The 20,199-nt window shown below is 42.7% G+C and overlaps 1 protein-coding gene across 1 annotated transcript in view; it reads right to left on the reverse strand.

Annotated features, from left to right (window-relative positions):
- The window catches only part of RNGTT (RNA guanylyltransferase and 5'-phosphatase), a 270,839-nt gene extending 253,481 nt beyond the window's left edge, over nt 1-17,358 (reverse strand). Inside the window, exons 1-4 of the mRNA XM_015417084.1 lie at nt 17,175-17,358; nt 14,048-14,157; nt 10,466-10,569; nt 10,289-10,377 (exon numbers count right to left, since the gene is read on the reverse strand). Of these exons, the coding sequence (XP_015272570.1) occupies nt 10,289-10,377; nt 10,466-10,569; nt 14,048-14,157; nt 17,175-17,238 (367 nt within the window). The 5' untranslated portion in view covers nt 17,239-17,358. The remainder of the gene's footprint in view (nt 1-10,288; nt 10,378-10,465; nt 10,570-14,047; nt 14,158-17,174) is intronic.
- Between the last annotated feature and the right edge of the window lie 2,841 nt (nt 17,359-20,199).

Here is a 20,199-nt window from a genome sequence, read left to right on the forward strand (position 1 = left end):
ACTTCCATCAAACCAAGCACAGATTAATCCACATACTTGAGCCATCCCATGACCCACTTGTCTGCTATTATGGGGAGAAAAACAACTACATCAAGCAAGCACTTGAACAAATGGCTCTCATCGCAGCAAGGGAGCAACATCTCTTTAGCTCAGAGCCAGCTATGAAGTCCGCGTATGCCATTCCTTGGCACTGTACACACAATGGGTTAACAAGGTACTGGTGGGTGTGGATTTTTCCCTCATTCCGCTCTCCCCAGCAGCCTCTTCCAACCCCAGGGAAGTTGACTCCCGGGGTCATGGGACTCACATAGTCACTGGGTTAGGGAATTACAGTGAAGAAGTGACAGGAGTAAAATACTCCCTTATCACTCTTCCATCAGTGGAGCCACACTTATAAGAGGAGGAGATTTCACCCCCTACACCCTCCTCAGTGTAGCCCCCAACCCACATAGCTATTAATTCATGGGGATCCCACAGCCTCGGTAATCACCCCTCCCAACAGGTGAAGCAACTGCTGGTAACAGGGAAGACTCAGAAACCATCTACACTCAGAGATCAATTAATCAAACTCAATATATGAAGAGGCAAGCAAAACAAAAACAAAAAAAGTTTAACAGTTTTCCAATAACCAGGCAATGCTAACAAATTAACTTTGTTGGTGGGTATATTTTATGTCCTAGCTACTTTTAGTTTTTAGTAGTAGTAGTAGTACTATTATTATTTCATTTGAATGCACTGAGGAAATTTTAGCTCCATTCAAGTCATTTTTTTAAAAATGTAATAGAATTGAAACATCCAAAACCACAGTTGATTCAGTAGTGTTCCCCGATGGCAGGAAAACAGAACTGTATCCGTATTCAGGAAACAAAGTAAAATTGTGTTAGCTACAGACATGTTAGTCTAGTTTCCATGCTACGCAAGTATACTGGGAAAATTTGCTAACATCAATTTTTCCACACATTTGTTCCTATCCCACCTTATCTCCTCGGACTCAAGGCCGCAAACAATGAAGCAACCAAGATGCGTGGACAAATTATAATAGTCCAACTAACAAAATTAAAACAAATTAAAATACACAAATTACAAAATTAAAAACACTCAAAATTTTACAGTCACAAGAATTTGAATGCATTAAAAATTTTAATTTAACATATGCATGAATTATAACACTCAGGATCAATAGTCTCACAGTCAGATCTGCCAAGACTTCAATCATGTCACCCCTCAGTCGTCGTTTCTCCAAGCTAAAGAGCCCTAAGCGCCTTAACCTTTCCTCATAGGGAAAGTGTTCCAACCCTTTTATCATTCGAGTTGCCCTTTTCTGCACTTTTTCCAAAGCTATAATATCCTTTTTAAGGTGTGGTGACCAGACCTGCACACAGTATTCCAAATGAGGTCTCACCATTGATTTATATAGGGGCATTATGATATTGGCTGATCTTTTTTCAATACCCTTCCTAATAATCCCCAGCATAGCATTGGCCTTCTTTATTGCAGTCACACACTGTCTCAACATTTTCAGTGAGTTATCTACTACGACTCCAAGATCTCTCTCTTGATCAGTCTCTGCCCGTTCAGACCCCATCAATGTGTATTTATATTTAGGATTTTTGGCTCCAATGTGCATCACCTTGCACTTGGCCACATTGAACCCCATTTGCCATGTTGACGCCCACTCGCCCATCCTTGACAGATCCCCTTGGAGTGCCTCACAATCCTCACTGGTTTTCACCACCCTGAACAACTTTGTATCATCCGCAAATTTAGCCACTTCACTGCTTACTCCCATCTCCAAATCATTAATGAACAAGTTAAAAAGCAGTGGACCAAGTACTGATCCCTGCGGTACCCCACTGCTTACCACCCTCCACTGAGAAAATTGCCCACCTACACTCACTCTCTGTTTTCTATGAACTAGCCAGTTTTTGATCCATAAAAGGACTTGTCCTTCTATCCCATGATTTTTGAGCTTACTTAGGAGCCTTTGATGAGGAACTTTATCAAAAGCTTTCTGGAAGTCAAGGTAAATAATATCTATTGGATCCCCCTTGTCCACATGTTTGTTCACCCCCTCAAAGAACACTAACAGGTTAGTGAGACAAGATCTTCCCTTACAGAAACCGTGCTGAGTCTGCCTCAATAGGTTTTGTTCATCCATGTGCCTACTAATTCTTTCCTTAATAATGGTTTCCACCAATTTACCCAGTATCGACGTCAGACTGACTGGCCTGTAATTTCCCGGATCTCCTCTGGAACCCTTTTTAAAGATGGGAGTGACATTAGCTACCTTCCAATCCTCAGGAATGGAGGCAGATTTTAAGGAAAGATTACATATCTTTGTCAGGAGATCTACAAGTTCACATTTGAGTTCTTTCAGAACTCTCGGATGTATGCCATCTGGGCCTGGTGATTTTTCAGTTTTTAAGTTGTCTATCAGTTTTAGGACCTCCTCTCTCATCACCTCAATCTGACTCAGGTCTTCCAACACCCCTCCTGAAATCAGTGGTTCTGGAGTGGGCAAGCACTTCTCATCTTCCACAGTGAAGACGGAGGCAAAAAATGCATTTAGCTTCTCAGCCATTTCCCTATCATCCTTCAATACTCCTTTTACCCCTTGGTCGTCCAAGGGCCCCACTGCCTCCCTGGCTGGTTTCCTGTTTCTAATGTATTTGAAGAAAGTTTTATTGTTGGTTTTTACGTTTTTTGCTATATGCTCCTCATATTCCCTTTTTGCCTGCCTGACCTCAGACTTGCATTTTATTTGCCATAGCCTGTGTTCCGTTTTATCAGCCTCACTGTGACTAGCTTTCCACTGCTTAAAGGAATTCTTTTTACTTTTTACAGCCTCCATTACTCTGTTTGTTAACCATGCAGGCTTTTTCCTATACCTGTTTGTGCCTTTCCTAACCTGCGGAATATATATTTTTTGAGCTTCTAGGATCGTAGTTTTAAATAGATCCCAAGCTTCCCCAATTGTTTTGACCCTTTCTACTTTTCCTTTCAGTTTCCTCCCCACGTGTCCCCTCATATCAGAGAAATTACCCCTTTTAAAGTTAAAAATGGTTGTGTGAGTCTTTTTGGCCAATTCTCTATTTGTACAAATGATGAACTCAACAACATTATGATCACTGTTTCCAAGCGGTGCAATCACTTTTACATCTCTCACCAGGTCTTGAGTGTTACTTAGGACCAAATCAAGGATCGCCTCTCCCCTGGTAGGTTCCGTGACCATCTGCTCCATAGCACAGTCATTTAGAGTGTCTAGAAACTCAATCTCTTTTTCCCGGCTAGAACACATATTGACCCAATCAATGTGTGGGTAGTTAAAATCACCTATTATTACACAGTGTTTTTGTCTAGTTGCTATCTTTAAGGCATTCATCATTTTATAATCCTCCTCTATCTTTTGATCTGGTGGGCGATAACAAACTCCCAGTGTTAAGTTTCCTTTTGGCCCCCCTATTTCAACCCATAGAACTTCCAGAAGCGAATCCAATTCACTTAGCCTCTCAATCTTTCTAGACTTTATACCCTCTCTGACATACAGAGCTACCCCACCTCCAACCCTTCCCCCCCTATCCTTCCGATATAATATATAACCGGGAATCACTGTGTCCCACTGATTTTCCTCATCCCACCAAGTTTCAGAAATACCCACAATGTCTATTTTTCCCTCCGACACCAAGCACTCCAACTCCCCGATTTTACCTCGGACACTTCTAGCATTTGTATAGAAACAGCTGTAATTTCCCTTACAAGTTAAGCCTGCATCCTTCCTCTTGCTATCTCGAGTCGTTGTCCGGCAGTCCATGTCACCAGCCATGGCCTCTGTGGACAATTTCAATCCACCTCCCTGTAGAAAAGCAACCGGTACCCCCTCACCTCTCTCAGATGAGCCAACCCGAACCAGAGACTTTTCATCTCCTGTCGGCTTTCCCCCAATATTCAGTTTAAAAACTGCTCTGCCACCTTTTTGATTTTAAGCGCCAGCAGCCTGGTTCCTTCTCGGGACAAGTAGAGACTGTCTCGCCTGTACAGCTCCCTCCTGTTCCAAAAAGTATCCCAGTGCCTAACAAACCTGAACCCTTCCCCCCTACACCATCGTCTCATCCACGCATTGAGACTCCTGATCTCTGCCTGTCTCTCCGGCCCTGCGCGTGGAACAGGTAACACTTCTGAGAAGGCTACCTTGGAGGTCCTGGACCTAAGTTTCCTGCCCAGCAGCCTAAATTTCTCCTCCAGGACCTCACAACTGCATTTCCCCACATCGTTGGTGCCGACATGCACCACGACCACTGGCTCCTCCCCAGCACTATCTACCAGCCTATCTAAAACACACGTAATGTCCGCTACCTTCGCACCAGGCAGGCAAGTCACCATACGGTCATTACGCGGGTTCGCCACCCAGCTGTCTACCTGCCTAAGGATCGAATCACCAACTATCAAGAGCCCCCCTCCCACCCTGCCCAGGGATGGTTCCTTGGTGCAAAAGGATACCTGCTCACCAGCTGGGGAAGAGGTCCCTTCTGAGGGCACATTCCCCTTATCCTCAGCACGGTTCAGAGTCTTAACCACTTGAGCCACTGCAGCCCTGTGTTCCAAGTAGGGGTATGCAAATTTTTCCCATTTTTTTCCCAGTTTGGTTATAGTGAACTGAAAAATATTCCAGTTTCCCCCAAAAAATCCCAGATCCCAATACTAATGCCATATTCAGATCCAGGATGTTTTGGAAATCCCAAATTTTGGGGGGTCCAATAGATCCAAGAAGGAAAAAACCAGGGGTGGGGACTGCACAACAGAAGCTGTGCTCACAGGGAACAGTCCGCTTTACTTGACAAATCCCTCCCAAACAGTGCTTGTCAATGGTTCCTCATCCTCTTGGAGAGGAGTGACAAGAGGAGTGCCTCAAGGATCTGTTCTGGGACTTGTTTAGTTCAACATCTTTATCAATGATTTGGATGAAGGGACAGAGGAGATGTTTATAACATTTGCAGATGATATTAAATTGGGAGGGGTAGCAAATACAGTAGAAAACAGAGTTAGGAGACAGGATGGTCTTTACAGGCTGGGAAAATGGGCTAAAACAAATACAATGAATTTCAATGGGGACAAATGTAAAGTTCTGCATTTAGGTAGGAAAAATCAAATGCCTAATTATAGGATGAGGAAACTTGTCTTGGCAGTAGTATGTGCGAAAAGGATCTGGGGGTCTTAGTAGACCATACACTGAACATGAGTCAGCAGTGTAATGCGGTAGCTAAAAAGGCAAATGTGATTTTGGGCTGTATTAATAGAAGCATAGTGTCCAGATCACATGAAGTGATAGTACTGCTTTACTCTGCTCTAGTTAGACCTCACCTAGAGTACTGTGTTCAGTTTTGGGCAGAACAATTTAAGAAGGATATAGACGAGCTGGAACGTGTCCAGAGGAGGGCAACGAAGATGGTGAGGGGTCTGGAGACCAAATCCTATGAGGAAAGGTTGAAGGAGCTGGGTATGTTTAGCGTGGAGAGGAGACGACTGAGAGGTGATATGCTAACCATCTTCAAGTACTTGAAGGGCTGTCATATAGAGGATGGTAGAGTTGTTTTCTGTTGCCCCAGAAGGTTGGACCAGAATCAATAGGTTGAAATTAAATCAGATGAACTTTCAGCTAAACATTAGGAAGAACCTCCTGACAGTTAGAGTCGTTCCTCAGTGGAACAGGCTTCCTCAGGAGGTGGTGGGCTCTCTTTCTTTCGAGGTTTTCAAACAGGAGCTAGATGGCCATCAATCAGCAATGCTGATTCTGTGAACTTAGGCAGATCATGAGAAGGAGGGCAGAAAGGGTTGCATCAGTGCTTAGTTTCTGTGACCCTTTCTTACACGCACAGGGAAATGCTGATTCAGGAAGCAATTTTCCTCCAGGCCAGTTTGGCTGGAGATCCTGGAGTTAGCAATCAATGGGGAGGGTGTATTTGTGAATTCCCTGCATAGATTACCCTGGAGATCCCTTCCAACTCTATGATTCTATGAAAGAAAGTACTCCCAGCAACAGCACCAACTTTCTAGTCCATTAACTAGGACAGGTTTAGGAGCAAGCCCAAACCTCTAACTTCATCTACTGCAAAAACCTTGACTCCATATAAGTCTGGAAAACCAACACCAGTCAATGTGATGCAGTCAGTGTGATGCAGCAGCATAAAAGACTAATGCGGTCTTGGGATGTATCAACAGAGGCATAACATCCAAATCACAAGATGTAATAGTCCCACTGTACACCACATTGGTCAGGCAGCACATTAAGTACTGTGTGCAGTTCTGCAGACTTCACTTCAAAAGGTATGTGGACAGATAGAGCAGGTGCAGAGGAGGGACTTGGTCACCCTATGAGGGAAGGCTGAGGGACTTGGGAATCTTCAGTCTGGAAAAGAGGTTGAGGGGGCACATGATTGCTCCCTTTAAGTATTTGAAAGGCTGTCACTTAGAGTAGGGCAGGGAACTGTTCCTGTTGTCAGCAGAGGATAGGATTCGCAATAGTGGCTTTAAATCACGAGTGGAAAGGTACCGGCTGGATATTGGGGCGGGGGGGTTTACGGTAAGAATAGTTCAGCAGTGGAATCAGCTGCCTAGGGCGGTGGTGAGCTCCTTCTCACTGGCAGTCTTCAAGCAGTGGCTGGACAAACACTTCTTAGGAATGCTTTAGGCTGATACTGCATTGAGCAAAGGGTTGGACTAGATGGCCTGTATGGCCCCTTCCAACTCTGTGATTCTATGATCTATAAATATTCTGCCTTCCCAAAAGTATCACCTCTGTCTTGTCTGGATAAAGCTTCAGTTTGCTCACCACAGCCTCAAGACACTAGCCTGGGACCTTCACAGCCATTTCCAGAGGCTTGGATAATGAGATATAAAGCTGGGCATGATGAGCATATTGGTGACAATCCATTACAAAGCACCTAGTGATTTCAGCCAAGGGTCTTATATTTGGGATACAATGGGCCCAGTGGGGTACCCCATACATCAGGTCTCATGTTGCTGAATCTGCCTCTCCTATGAAAACTGTTACCAGCCAGCAAGGAATGAGTGAAACCCTTGGAGAGCAGTTTTATCCTAAACACTGATTCCAGTCAACCCACCAAAGTGTCAATGCTACTGAAAGGTCTAACAGTAGCAATGGATTGCCCTTATCCAGGTGTAAGTATCTGTTCCAGGAGTTTTAGTTAACACACACACAAAACCTTTATTGGCATGAAAGCACAAAACATCATGGAAATACGGGAAAATACTAAGATGCATCAGTCACAAGTATTAGTTCTCACAATACAAAGGACATTCTCTCCCACTTATGTTCAATTTAAATGTAGTGAATCAGTAGCATAAATTGGAAAAGTAAATGGAACAGAACAGAACCACCTGTATTGTCACAGAGATTACACATTGCTTGTCACAGAGATTACACAAACTGGTGGCAAGAAACATAAGATACAATAAGAAAGCTCAGACATGAGCTGGAATATTTTATTCCCCTAAAATCTTTCTAGGCAGTTTCATTAACACCTTATGAGTTCAATGCTGGGGGGGGGAGATACCATGATCAATAAGGAAATAACCCAGACTGAAGCTCAAATTCCAGGCAAAATTCATGGACTGAAAACCTTTTAAACTGTTTGGGCTTTAGAAAGTCAAAGATATCTATATTAAGATATAGACAATTTAGAACTTGATGATTTTGACTCATGAGTACAACGTTTTACTAAGACACACTCTGAAAGCTAAACAGAAATAGCTCTTTTTTAATATCACTGGCATTTCTGCATTTATACTAGACAAGACCTTTATACAGAAAGCAGAAGCAAAAAGCTTTGTAATGACATCATAAGCTGAATTTAGAAGTTATATTTATTCCAAAGCATGTGACAAAAAACACAAACCTATATACCAAGAGGGGAGGGACATACTGCAGCTCTTAATTTGCAGTGTACTAAATACACTCAAGTCAAGCTCTTTGCAAACAATATTAACATAGAATTAACATAGCATCAACAGTGTATTCAAGTATCAATAACTCAGTTTTAGAAAACAGGTGAGTGAAGGACAGCTTTACAGAGTCATCATCATCCTCTTTTTTTTTCAGGGTCGCTGATGGGGGAGCTAGGGGTACCACATTCCCAGGGCCTAGGTCAGCTTGAGGGCCCAGTGAAGGTGGAATTACCCTGCATTCAGCCAACTGCATTTCAGTTAATTTTACTTTTAGTGCAATTCTGCATTGCAGCCACTAGGGGCACAGGCAGGCAGGGCAGAGGAAACAAACAGAAGCACTGACTTCCTGATGCTGCGTGCTGCACTTTTTAGGAGAGACTTTTTAGAAAGCTCTCCATGGCTGCAAACTCTTGTTAGGCTGAGGGAAATATTTGCATATCATAAGATGTCCCTAAGCCTATCAACCAACCTGGTATGACCTCATTCCTCTCCCCCCCCGCCACCTCGAAATTCATTCCTTCTCATCCCTACTCTAGCTCAGGAGCTGAAATATAGTTAATAGGAAACTCTCCCTTCAGTTCATAATATTTCCCAAAAAACTATCAAAGTAGTGATAGGGTAATTTCCCACACACATACTTTACATGCATTATGATGTGTAATAATCTGTATTAGAGGTTATAAATGTGGAATAGTGGGTGCCTGAGATGAATGCCTTAGTTTCAATTTATATCACATTACATAAACTCATTGCATCTACTACTATGAGATGACAACCACTGGTTTAGGTGACTTTAAAAGGAGATTAGACAGATGGAGGTGGAAAGGTCCATAATGAGCAAATAGAACTTCCGTGTTCAGGGGCAGTATACTCTTGAACACCAGTTGGGGGGGCAACTGTTTGAAGTGGCTGTTGCCTTTATTCGTGGCTGGAGAGATTCCTAGAAGCATCTGGCTGGTCAGCATGGGAAATAGGACACTGGACTAGAGAAACCTCTGGTGTGTTCCAGTGTCTCTTATTAAAAGGGTACAGGACATGTAGTTATCCTATCCTCATTTTTACAGAGGGGTTTCACATCACCTGGAGACTTGGCTCACCTGCCTCCTCTCCCAAGATGATGAAAATGACTTCTTACATCTCTCCAATTTTCCTTCCCACATTAAGCATCATTGTGTTCTGAGTCTGCTTTTTTCTTTTCGGGTATGCAGAAACAATTTATTTTTGTAGTTTAGTACTTTTGGGGAGAGACTGATTCTCACACTGGGGCTTATTCCCAGGTAACCTGTGTCTCACCTGTATTTTACAAGGTCCCTTCGCTGGGGAGCCTTCTTGATTCTGCTTACTCCTATTTTTGTTCATTTGTTTTACACTGTACCCCATTGCAACTTGCATCATGTAAATAATATATTAAGAAAAATAGAAAATGGAATTTTTGCCAAGGGCTCACGGCAATTCTCAACAGCCCTGCATTTTTCCAAGCGAGCCATCAATAGAGCTAGATTGTGCTGGAGAAACACATTGTGTAACCAATTAGAATACCAATATACTCAATGGCAATTTCTCCATCACACAGTGCCTTTTGGCGCTGCCATAACCAAGGAAATCACTGGACAGTCCATCCACATAGCAGGTTCACACAGTCCAGTGCAGAAGTAGTACCGTACCGTCTCCTAACAAAGCACTTCATCCCTCTTCTTCCCTTCCTTGCCATTTTTGAAACTATCTATAGGGCAAATCATGTGTATGCACACACCTCTGAACACATGCAACCCCACAGGACACTTCCAATCTCCTAACCTTGGGATGCATTACATATGCATGGGTCCAAAGCAGTTTCCATGCAACTGTATTTTTGGAATCTAGTGGGAGATACAGCTGCTCATTTCCTATTTAATATGGGATTCTAATATTTCCTTTTTGCCCAAATCAATTATTTTCTTTGTTAAAATTTTTGGATATGAACCCTGGGTAGGAGTTAATAAGTGTGGTTTTTACATAAATTGAGTTGGCAATACTAGTACCCATCGAAAATATCAATCGAAACTTCCACCTTATGATCTTGGGGTTTTTTTTTAGTTTTTAACTTATAAGGTATATATTTCCAGATTTTTTGTAGCTGTAATATTCTATTGTCTCACTCGGCACTTTTTTTCTTGGCTGTTTTCATAGTTACTGTATTACCAGTCTCTAAAAATAAATCTAAAAAAAAACAATCAAAACCAATGAGTATGGAAATTTTCAAGGGTCAGAGATGTGAGTAATGGGGGGTATGGAACACACAGGAGACAGAAGGAAGACAAAACAGATACTCATTCAGGACACATACCTATAAGCTCTGTTGGGTTCTTATTACTAAAATGTTCACATACACGAACGAATGTTTCTGTGCTCTCAGTTGTGGGACATTCCCCATGCCTGACAAAACATAAGGGAGAACGTTATAAAATGCCATCGAAACAAAAAAAATTATCACAAAGAATATCCATGAGTCCAAGCCACTCACCCTTTACACTGCAGTTTTATGTATTTGATGCCATCCTTCTCAATATCATTCCTGTCATAGAACCTAGTAGTGTTTGTCAAGTCAACCAGCAAACCCATCTTAACCTGAAAATAATGAAATAAACTTTAAAAAAAAAAGAATCTACACACATATACTTCTTCCTGGGCCAACTGCTCAACGAAAGAACTAGGAGTATATTTAGTATAGTAAATATAATCAAATCCATCAAAGTTCGGCAAATGTCCTTATGACCTCACCTAAGCAACTGATAGACCTTAAACACAGACACTGCCAGTCAGCCCAGATTCAGGAAAGCTTGGTAAGGAAAAGGAAAAGAGAGCTGGACCAGACTGGGAGAAACAAACTATCTGGACTTCTTGCAGAAAGATAAACTTATCTTAAACTAAATAGATACATCACAGAAGAAGTGCAAAGAAAGCAAAATATCTGACTAGGCAGACATAGTGGACTGCATGCTGTGTCTATGGGTTCTTGTCTCCCAGAATAACAGAAGTTTCATAGTTTCCAAATCCATGCAGACAATAGCATAACATTCATTTGAACTAGGGATGTCAGCCTCCAGGTGGGACCTGGGGATCAGTGTTCCCCCTAAGCTGAGTTAGTGTGAGCTAGCTCACAGTTTTTTAGTCTCCAACTCACATGTTTTTGTCTTAGTTCAGGAAGGGTGGCTCAAGAGCAAACTAATTTATGCAGTAGCCAAACTGCTCGCTCACAACTTTAATGCCACTAGCTCACACAGTAGAATTTTCGCTCACAAGACTCCACAGTTTAGACGGAGCATTGCTGGGGATCCCCTGGAATTACAGCTCATCTCCAGACTACAGAGATCAGTTTCCCTGATGAAAATGAATACTTTGAAGGGCAGGCTCTATGGCACTGAGGTCCTGTCCTTCTCAGTCTCCATCCCCAAATCTCCAGGAGTTTCTCAACCTGGATCTGGCAACCCTACCCCCCATCCCCCACCAGTGGCCAGGGTGAACCAGGCAACCCTAATCTGAACCCATACAGAAGAGCTGCTAAGCATGGAGTGGTACACTGGTATAATTTTTTTTAATGTACATTAAGTCACAATACTATGTCCCTGCCCATTCTCAGATTTTTATACTGGCCATTTTAAATATTATCAATTCAATTCACCAAGTCAATTACATTCAAACCTCTGCCATTCCATTTATTTTTTATTTCTTCTATCAGAATATTACTTAAAGTCAAGCTGTTGCAAACCCAAGGGTTAAATAAGAGGGAAAGCAAGAAACAAAAGCAATAACCGGCCTCAGTCTGATCAGCAGCCCAAAATGCAAACCATTAAGCAAATTACAGCTAGCTTGTTAAAAGCTCTTTTTTATTATTATTTCATATTCTTTTTGCCTTGGGAGAGTTCATTTTGTAAACTCCTTTCGGTAGCGTATTTACCCATTGGTAGTGCTGAGTGTTGATTGCTGCTGATACATGATGGTCCCCAATAACTTTCTGCACATTCTCTTGGCAAGCATCAAAGTACTCAATACACATGTGCTTTTACAGACCACACATTTAGTGATTCAATGTAGCACTGCAACCAAGTATTTGCAAATACACAGTTCCATAGGCAGCCTTTCATCTACAAGCTGTTTACTGTTTGGGGCCAAAAGGCTAAGAGGAGGACCATTCGCAATGACCTGATACTTATATTAACAGGAAATGGAACGATGGGGAATGCCATTTTCCCACTAGGACAATGCTTCTCAGTTGGGGTTATATGTACCACTCATGGGATGCAGAAGTAGTCTAGGTGGAATGCATGGTTTTAATATGTTACTAAGAATTTGCTCTCCCTCAATCACCATGTCTACCTGCTGTCCCTACCTGCAACCAATTGCCCATCTGTGACCTTTTGATATGCTAACAGTAATAATAGAATGCCTGTAAATATAGAATCATAAAGTTGGAAGGGATCTCCGGGGTCATCTGGTGCAACCCCCTGCACAATGCAGGAAATTCACAAATACCTCCCCCTCCACACCCCCAGTGACCACTGTTCCACGCCCAGATGACAAAAACCTCCAGGATCTCCAGCCAAACTGGCCTGGAGAAAAATTGCTTCCTTACCCCAAAGTGGCTATCAGCATTTCCCTGGGTGTGTAAGAAAGGGCCACAAGAACTAAGCACTGAGGCAACCCTTCCTGCCCTCCCTCTCATGATCTGCCTAAGTTCACAGAATCCACATTGCTGTCAGATGGCCTAGATGTCTCTGTTTGAAAACCTCCAAAGAAGGAGAGCCCACCATCTCCCGAGGAAGCCTGTTCCACTGAGGAACCGCTCTAACTGTCAGGAAGTTCTCTATATAAACGACCTTCTTGGGAAAAGTGGTCTTTTTGTTTCTATCATGATAGGAACCATATTCTTTCATAGAATGACTGGTGAGACATAACAATATGAAAAGATGAGAACTACTGCCCTAGGAAAAAATACTCAAAAGGTTCCTAATTGTAGAACCATGGCAAACAAGAGACTTACGTTGACTTGCAAAGACCACTAGAACTGGTGCAAATGTGTTCCTGTGAAATACAAGGGTGTTTTGATATCACACATACTGAGGAGCAGGCAACCAGAAGTGTCTCCTTAAAGGAGGACTTGTTGAGGATATTTAGAACTATCATTATAGTTTTAGCATGACAGCAGCTTTGCCACCTACGCAGATGACAGCTAGATCATCTATATAGAAGGAAAGGGTTCACTCCATTGAACATATGCTTTGCAGATGGGCAGTCCGGATTCAGAACAATTGCCCTCCTATCTATTTAAGTGGAAGCATTCTGATAGCAAAGGTGGAGGACTGGAGGAACACGGCAAGTAGTTAGCGGGCTTTACACCCTTCCCTGACATACAGCTGGGCTTCAGAGGTAAAAATACAACTGGTGCTTCTGCTACAGTTACGGACAGACAATACCACCAGTTTGCCAATCAACTGGTATCAGTAGGATAAATACCAGAGTACAGAATGTAGTTGATTCTAAATACAAATGTAGATGTTTATAACACCTTTTGATCATGGTGGTTATATTTAGTTAAAGAGACACAAAGAGTCAGCAAACACATAGACAACACATGTTATAAATGTTAATATATGACACTGGCTCCTAAAGATATGGTTTGGATCCCATGGATCCATTCTGCTAATAGTGACGCCTTCATCCTGTTCATGAAGTGTTCCATGACTTATCAGCAAAAGTACCTAAGTGAGAAGGATCCAGTCCACGCTGACATAAGTATTCACAGCTATATATTCCAAGTTTTGCTGCTGCAAGCCTTTGCATGCAAAATTTGCACAGATTTAATAATGTTTTACCAAGGGAGGACACAATGAGGTTCTGCAGAAACTGGATTTATCTGTATTTGTGACTTCCCACTAGAAACACATCCAAATAACCAGTAATTTCCTTATCTACATCCTCTAAGATCATAACAAATCCAAATACAATACCTTTATTGGCATAAATTCTAAGATCATACCTGTTAGTCAGAAAAAAAGGGCTAATGCATACATGGTAAAGGAACATCTTTTCAGATTTCTAATCTTACCTTAAGGCTCTTTAAATAGTTGGAGAGCATACTGGGATGGAAGCGGTACTCTTCAGCAACTTGATCGTCATATTTTGGCCCTAACATTGTCTTCAGAGGTAAAAATTTTCCTGTTTGACAACAAATTAAAAAGTTATTGTATACAATTATCATGAAGACATGCAAGCAAGACTGTTTGCTAGAACCTTTGTTAAAATGCTGCAGGAGAAAGATAAATCATTGCCAAGTTTGCTAGAAGTCACTTCAGTTTAGGACTGTCAAAGCACTTCCATTAAAATAAAGTGAAAGAGTACCAAGACTCACCTCAGAAACTTTTAATAAATGCTTTCCTATCACATGCAAACAGTTTGGGAGCAAAAACCCCAATAGGAATGATGAAGCTAAAGGGTCAGCACATGATCAGCACCTGGATGCCTATGTAAGCTACCTGAATTCTGTTAGGAGAAAAACAAAAAACAACTACTACAGGAATTGGCAGAGATTTTTTTTTAAAGGATAAGCTCTCATAGTCCTGTTTATGAGTAATGAAGTTAGTGATGATACCTGGCTACAATGAAATCAAATGTGATTTTAAAAGAATTAGACAAGTGCAATGATATCTCCACAGGACAGGCAAAACAGTGCAACAGGTATTAAGAAAGCCTTGCTTGTTAAGCTTTGGTCTTCCAAAATAAAGATATAAAGACTGAATGGGAAGTTAGGACATGTCTTAGAGGATTTGGGGAACAAACAGTGAGGCTGCTGGGGAAGAGGATCCACTCCACCAATTCCTTCTGCAAGCTTTTCTGCAGCCCAGAGTAGCAGACGCCTGTATCAGACCTTCCCGCTTTGTTAGTAGCAGCTTGCTATAAGGAAGTGGTGATCTGGATCATAAGGTGATCAGTGCCTCTTTGAAAGAGGCATGTTTCCATTATGCTGAAAGAAGCTCTCAACTGATCTTTTAAAAAAATAACAAAAGGGTGTATGGCCCTGTTGAGTCCTCTAGTGGCTTTCACTGCCATCCTTCTACATCAACTGTGCATCAGAAACAGTACTTTGCAATGATTCTGCTGTGGTATCACCAGTTTATTTCAGAAGCAGTTACTAGGGGATTACGCCTTGCATCCCTAACAGTCAACACAGGTTTTCACAAGTCTAAGCATTTAGAAGAAACTATAGAAACAGCTCATTTGGAGTTTGGAAGTCCAATATCACCTGTATGCAGATGACACTCAGCTCTAATTCTCCTCTTTGTTACATCCTTCAGCAGCTAGTACAGGGGACTACTGGTACAATGAGTAATGAACTCAATGAGAGTAAATAAACAAATACTCTGGGGGGGTAATGCATTGGCTTATGGGAGTGGGGTAAAGAACCTATGAGCTGATGGATCTCCTGCATCTCTCCCTTGAAAGTTTCACAGCTTAGGAGTTCTCTTGCCTCCAGCCTTGCTTCTATCAAGCTGTGAAAAAGAGCACATTTCACTTCAGCTGGCACGTGATCTGTGTCACTTTCTGGATGACAACTTGCTACATGTCTTGAGGGATTTGATTTAAGATTACTCAGCAGTAAAGTGAAGACAGTTTGCAAACGTCCCATGACATCTTGATCTGTTATTACTTAACATTTTCTAGGTACAGGCCCTGGCATTGGAAGCATTTCCATGGCTTAACCCTGACTCTACTCAGGCTGTTTTACAGACACAATAAAGATTACATTCAGGATCAAACCAGCTACATTAATAATCACCACTATGTGGGGTCTAAGGGGGATATTTCCACAAGACTGGTTAGTAACAGACTGGTGACCCTCCTCCCTTACCTTGCAGTTGGGCTCACTCCCTTGACCGTGAACCACTACTCAGAAATTCCCTTAGTTGGGCAGGCACATCCAGCAAAATGCATGGATTTCAGAGATCATGCTGCTTGGCATAATTACTAGGTTGTTTATGGTGGGGTAGGAAGAGTTGGACTCGACTGTGCAACTGAACAACAACAGTGCAGTGTCACTAGAGGGATGTGTGGATTCAGTATTTGTACTGAAAGGGGAGGTACTTGAGGCAAATACTTATTTTGCTTGTGTTTCTTCCTCTTTTCTGATCTGGAACATTCAGGGGGAAAAGAAATACAGAGAATACCATGACACCAGTACCCAGGAAAAATGGTAAGGAGCTTCTCAGTGTACCCTCATCTCAGGGCAAATTTATACAGGTTAATTGCTGGCTAACCTGCATGTGTGAATGCATCATCACCACTACGAATATCTTGTGATACTACAGCGTATCAAGAGATACCACTAAAAACAACACACCGATAGGTCCCATAAGTCCAAAGGCCCAGCAAAACACACATATACCTCTGTTCTTTCCATGCATTCTTTTCCATGTACAATCAGCTTATCAGAAAATTGCAAGGAAGAAAATGCTACTCCAGTTTTAAAAAATGGTAACAGGACAAAGTGACGGGGATGACAACACGTCAAATGAAGGTCAGTAAGTCTTAAAGTGATGCAAATTGTATATGCAATCCTAGCAATAAATATACACAAATGGGATCTGAACTGGCAGCAACTAACCAACAAATACCTTGGGATCAGGGTGGATAGCTTGTTGAAAGTGCCTACTCCGTTTGTAGCAGTCACAAAAGAAGGCAAGTTGTGCACTGATAACAGATAAGAGATTGGGGGGACTGCCTATGGTGCAGTTGCATTTAAAATCACCCAGTCTCAGGGAGGATATGAAAAGCTAGAGGAAGTGCAGAAAAGGACGACCAAAATGCTTAAGAGGCTGAAACAGACACTAGGAAAGGGACGGGAAATCCCCACAGATCTCTCTATATTCCACCTGTTCCCGAAGGAGCTCAGAGTGATAGCTCTTCCCCCACCGCCTATTTTATCTCCACAAAAATCACCCCTCGGGACAGGTTGAGAGAGAGTGCGAAGATCATCACCTATCAGCCAGAGAGCTCCAGGGTTGAGCGGAAACTTGAATCCGGGTTTCCCGATCCTAGCCCCACAGGCTAACCGCTACACCAGACTTCTGAGAAGCAGCACCCCAACTGAAAAGCAGCACCGCCACAAGCCGCAAAGTATCTCCCGAACTATTCTGCCCTGTCCTTTCCCCTTCTCTTACCAGCCCGCCACAGCTTACCTGCCACGGGTTGCCCACGCCTCGGACAGTGCAACCACCGCGGTGGGATCTTGTTGAAGGACATAACGAGGCCGAAGACAAACAAGGGCTCGCAAAGCGCGGCAAACGTGCAGCCGCCTCCCCTCTCGGGGCCCCAAAACGCGCGGCTCCAGCAGCCACCGACACTTTCATCCACCCCGCAACCCTAAGCAACGCCGCCAAACCACAATGCACCGCTCTCCAGAGTCACCGGTTCCGCTTCCGAGATGCCACCAGCGCCGGTCTGCCAACTCAACGGAGGCGGGGCTTCTCGTCTCTATAGCATTGCGACCGTCAAAGGTGAGCGTCAGGAAATCCCTCCCCGCCCACGAGACAGGAGGGCTAGAATAGCGCAAGTTTCCTGTTTGTTTTGGGAATCTCCATTTTGTGTTACTAGGGAAGTGAAGGCGCCGTGTGTTTGCTTGGGGTCGTCTAGGGTGGAAACACTTCCGTATTGGAAATAGTCCCATTGAACTAAGTAGGACGCGTCGCTTCCATATAAACCTGCTTTAGGCTCCATAACATCTGTTTATAATCTGCATGTGCCGTACATATAGATAGATATAACACTCCAGGAGGATCTCTGCAAATTGGACGAGTGGGCAACTTTATGGCAAATGAAGTTCAATGTGATGCACACTGGAATAAATCATCCCAACTTCAGGTATATGCTAACTGGGTCTGAATTTACTGAGACTGAAAGAGACTTGGGTTTGTTGTGGACAGCTCGATGAAAATGTCAGGACACTGTGCTGCAGCTGTGAAATAAGCTAGTTCTGTGCTGGGAATTATTAAGAAAGGGACTGAAAATAAAATGGCCAATATTATAATAACCCTGTATGGATCTATGGTGTGGCCTGCTTTAGAAAGCTGTGTGCAGTTCTAGCCACTGTATTTCAAAAAAGGACACTGCAGAGCTGGGAAAAGGTCAGAAGAGGGCAACAGATATGATTGTACTTTTGGAGCACCTCTCCTATGAGGAAAGACTGAAGAGTCTAGAACTTTTCATTTTAGAAAAGAGATGACTAAGGGGGGGACAAGGACATGATAGTGGTTTATAAAATTATGCATGGATAGAGGGTATGGACAGAGAGAACTTTTTCTTCCTCTCCCAAAATACTAGAACATGGAGATACCCAATGAAGTTCACGGGCAGCAGATTCAGGATGGCCAAAAGAAAATACTTCTTAACAAGTTATTAAAACAAGGAATTCACTGCCAGAGAACGTAGTGATGGCCATAGGCATAGACTTAAAAAGGAAATGAGATAAATTCATGGAGAATAGGTCTGGCCATGGTGACTATTATGAACTGAGATTGAGGCAGCTCTTAAACAAGTGATTTCTGTATTCAGCTTAAGAAGATAGCTTTCTTCACCTCCAGATCAGTAATCTGTGACGTAGAAATCGAACCTGGAAACGAAGGTGTCCTAGTCTTCCGTGCTTGCATCAAACGGCTCTAATTGACCCACGGTGGTCATCGCATTCTCGCTCGGGGGCAGTAGCGCTTGCTCGCTGGCGCCGTTTGCAGCCAAGGCGACAATTCCTTCGTCGTCCGCCGTGATTAGCTCTTAGGGCCAAGGCAACAATCCTTGCCCTTCACAGTGATCAGATGATGGTTCTGTGGGGCTGCCTACCCACTGCATCCCATCCTCATCACCAGTATTATGAACTGAGATCAAGGCAGCTCTTAAGCAAGTGATTCCTTTATTCAGCTCATAATCTGACACAGGACAACACTCAACAGAACCTTCTAACTTTTATACTTTTTGACCTGGCAAAGCCACACCTCTAGAACACATGATGACCAATAAAAATGCATCGTTTAGGACCAATGGAATTGGTTCCTGCCGAAAGTCAATGTCTTTTCGGATTGGCCTATTTGCAGTATTGGCCAATCCGGTCTCACATTTCAGCATACTAGGGCTTCTATGGAGCTGTAAGCCCAGTTCCTAACTTCACATAATAACTGAATACATAACAGTGACTAAAGGGAACCTCCATACTTTGGCAGTAAACCTCTGAATATCAGTGCTAGGAATTAATATCCCATACAGTTCAATAGCACTTACTCAGTAGGATAGCACTGTGAGTGAGAGTTCTGCAAAATCTAGTTATCACATCTGTAGTCTTTTGTACTTTCCTCATATTGCCCCTTGTTCTGGATACAGCAGCTCTCGAGACAATAGGTTAGGTATCCATGGTCCAACTGTTTAATATGTTACAAAAATATGTATCTAATTGAAAATGCAAGACTAGCAGTATTTGAAGTAGCCAGTTAGTCCATAAACAATATAATTTCACCTGTACGCTCTCTCTTTAAGCAGGAGACAAGAAGAAACCTCTCAAAATAGCCAGAAGGCAGTCTCAATTTTGCCCATCAATTCCTTTCAATAAAATCTTAAAAGAAGAAGACATTGGATTTATACCCCGCCCTTCACTTGGAGTCTCAGAGCGGCTTACAAACTCCTTTCCCTTCCCCTTCCCACAACAGATACCCTGTGAGGTAGGTGGGGCTGAAAGAACTCTGACACAAACTGTTCTTTTTCAAGGACAGCTGTGCCAGAGCTTGTGACTGACCCAAGGTCACATCAGCAGGTTCAAGTGGAGGAGTGGGGAATCAAATCCGGTTCTCCCAGATTAGAATCCGCACACTTAACCACTACACCAAACTGGCTCTCTAAAAACGCAGAGATTGAAGTTTATCACCTGTGATCTTCACATCACAATAATTCATGGAAGAAATTACTTCTTATGCAAAAACTGCTCACACCTGTTGAGAGCTTCTGTAATAAACAACACAGAATGTAATCAAAGCACACCCCAGCACAAGTGCCATAGTTTGTACAGTGCTTCTAGCAACAGGTAAATTCCACACAGATCACAAAATGCAGTCAGTATTTTATTTCATTGATACAGTGATCACCAATATTGTACATGTATGTCATGGATAGCTATTTATGCTGGACAACATTTATTTCAGCTTGTTGTTGATGGAAAAAGAGGTC

This window comes from Gekko japonicus, unplaced genomic scaffold, assembly GCF_001447785.1.
Source record: "Gekko japonicus isolate JY-2015 unplaced genomic scaffold, Gekko_japonicus_V1.1 scaffold760, whole genome shotgun sequence".
Taxonomy (NCBI): domain Eukaryota; kingdom Metazoa; phylum Chordata; class Lepidosauria; order Squamata; family Gekkonidae; genus Gekko; species Gekko japonicus.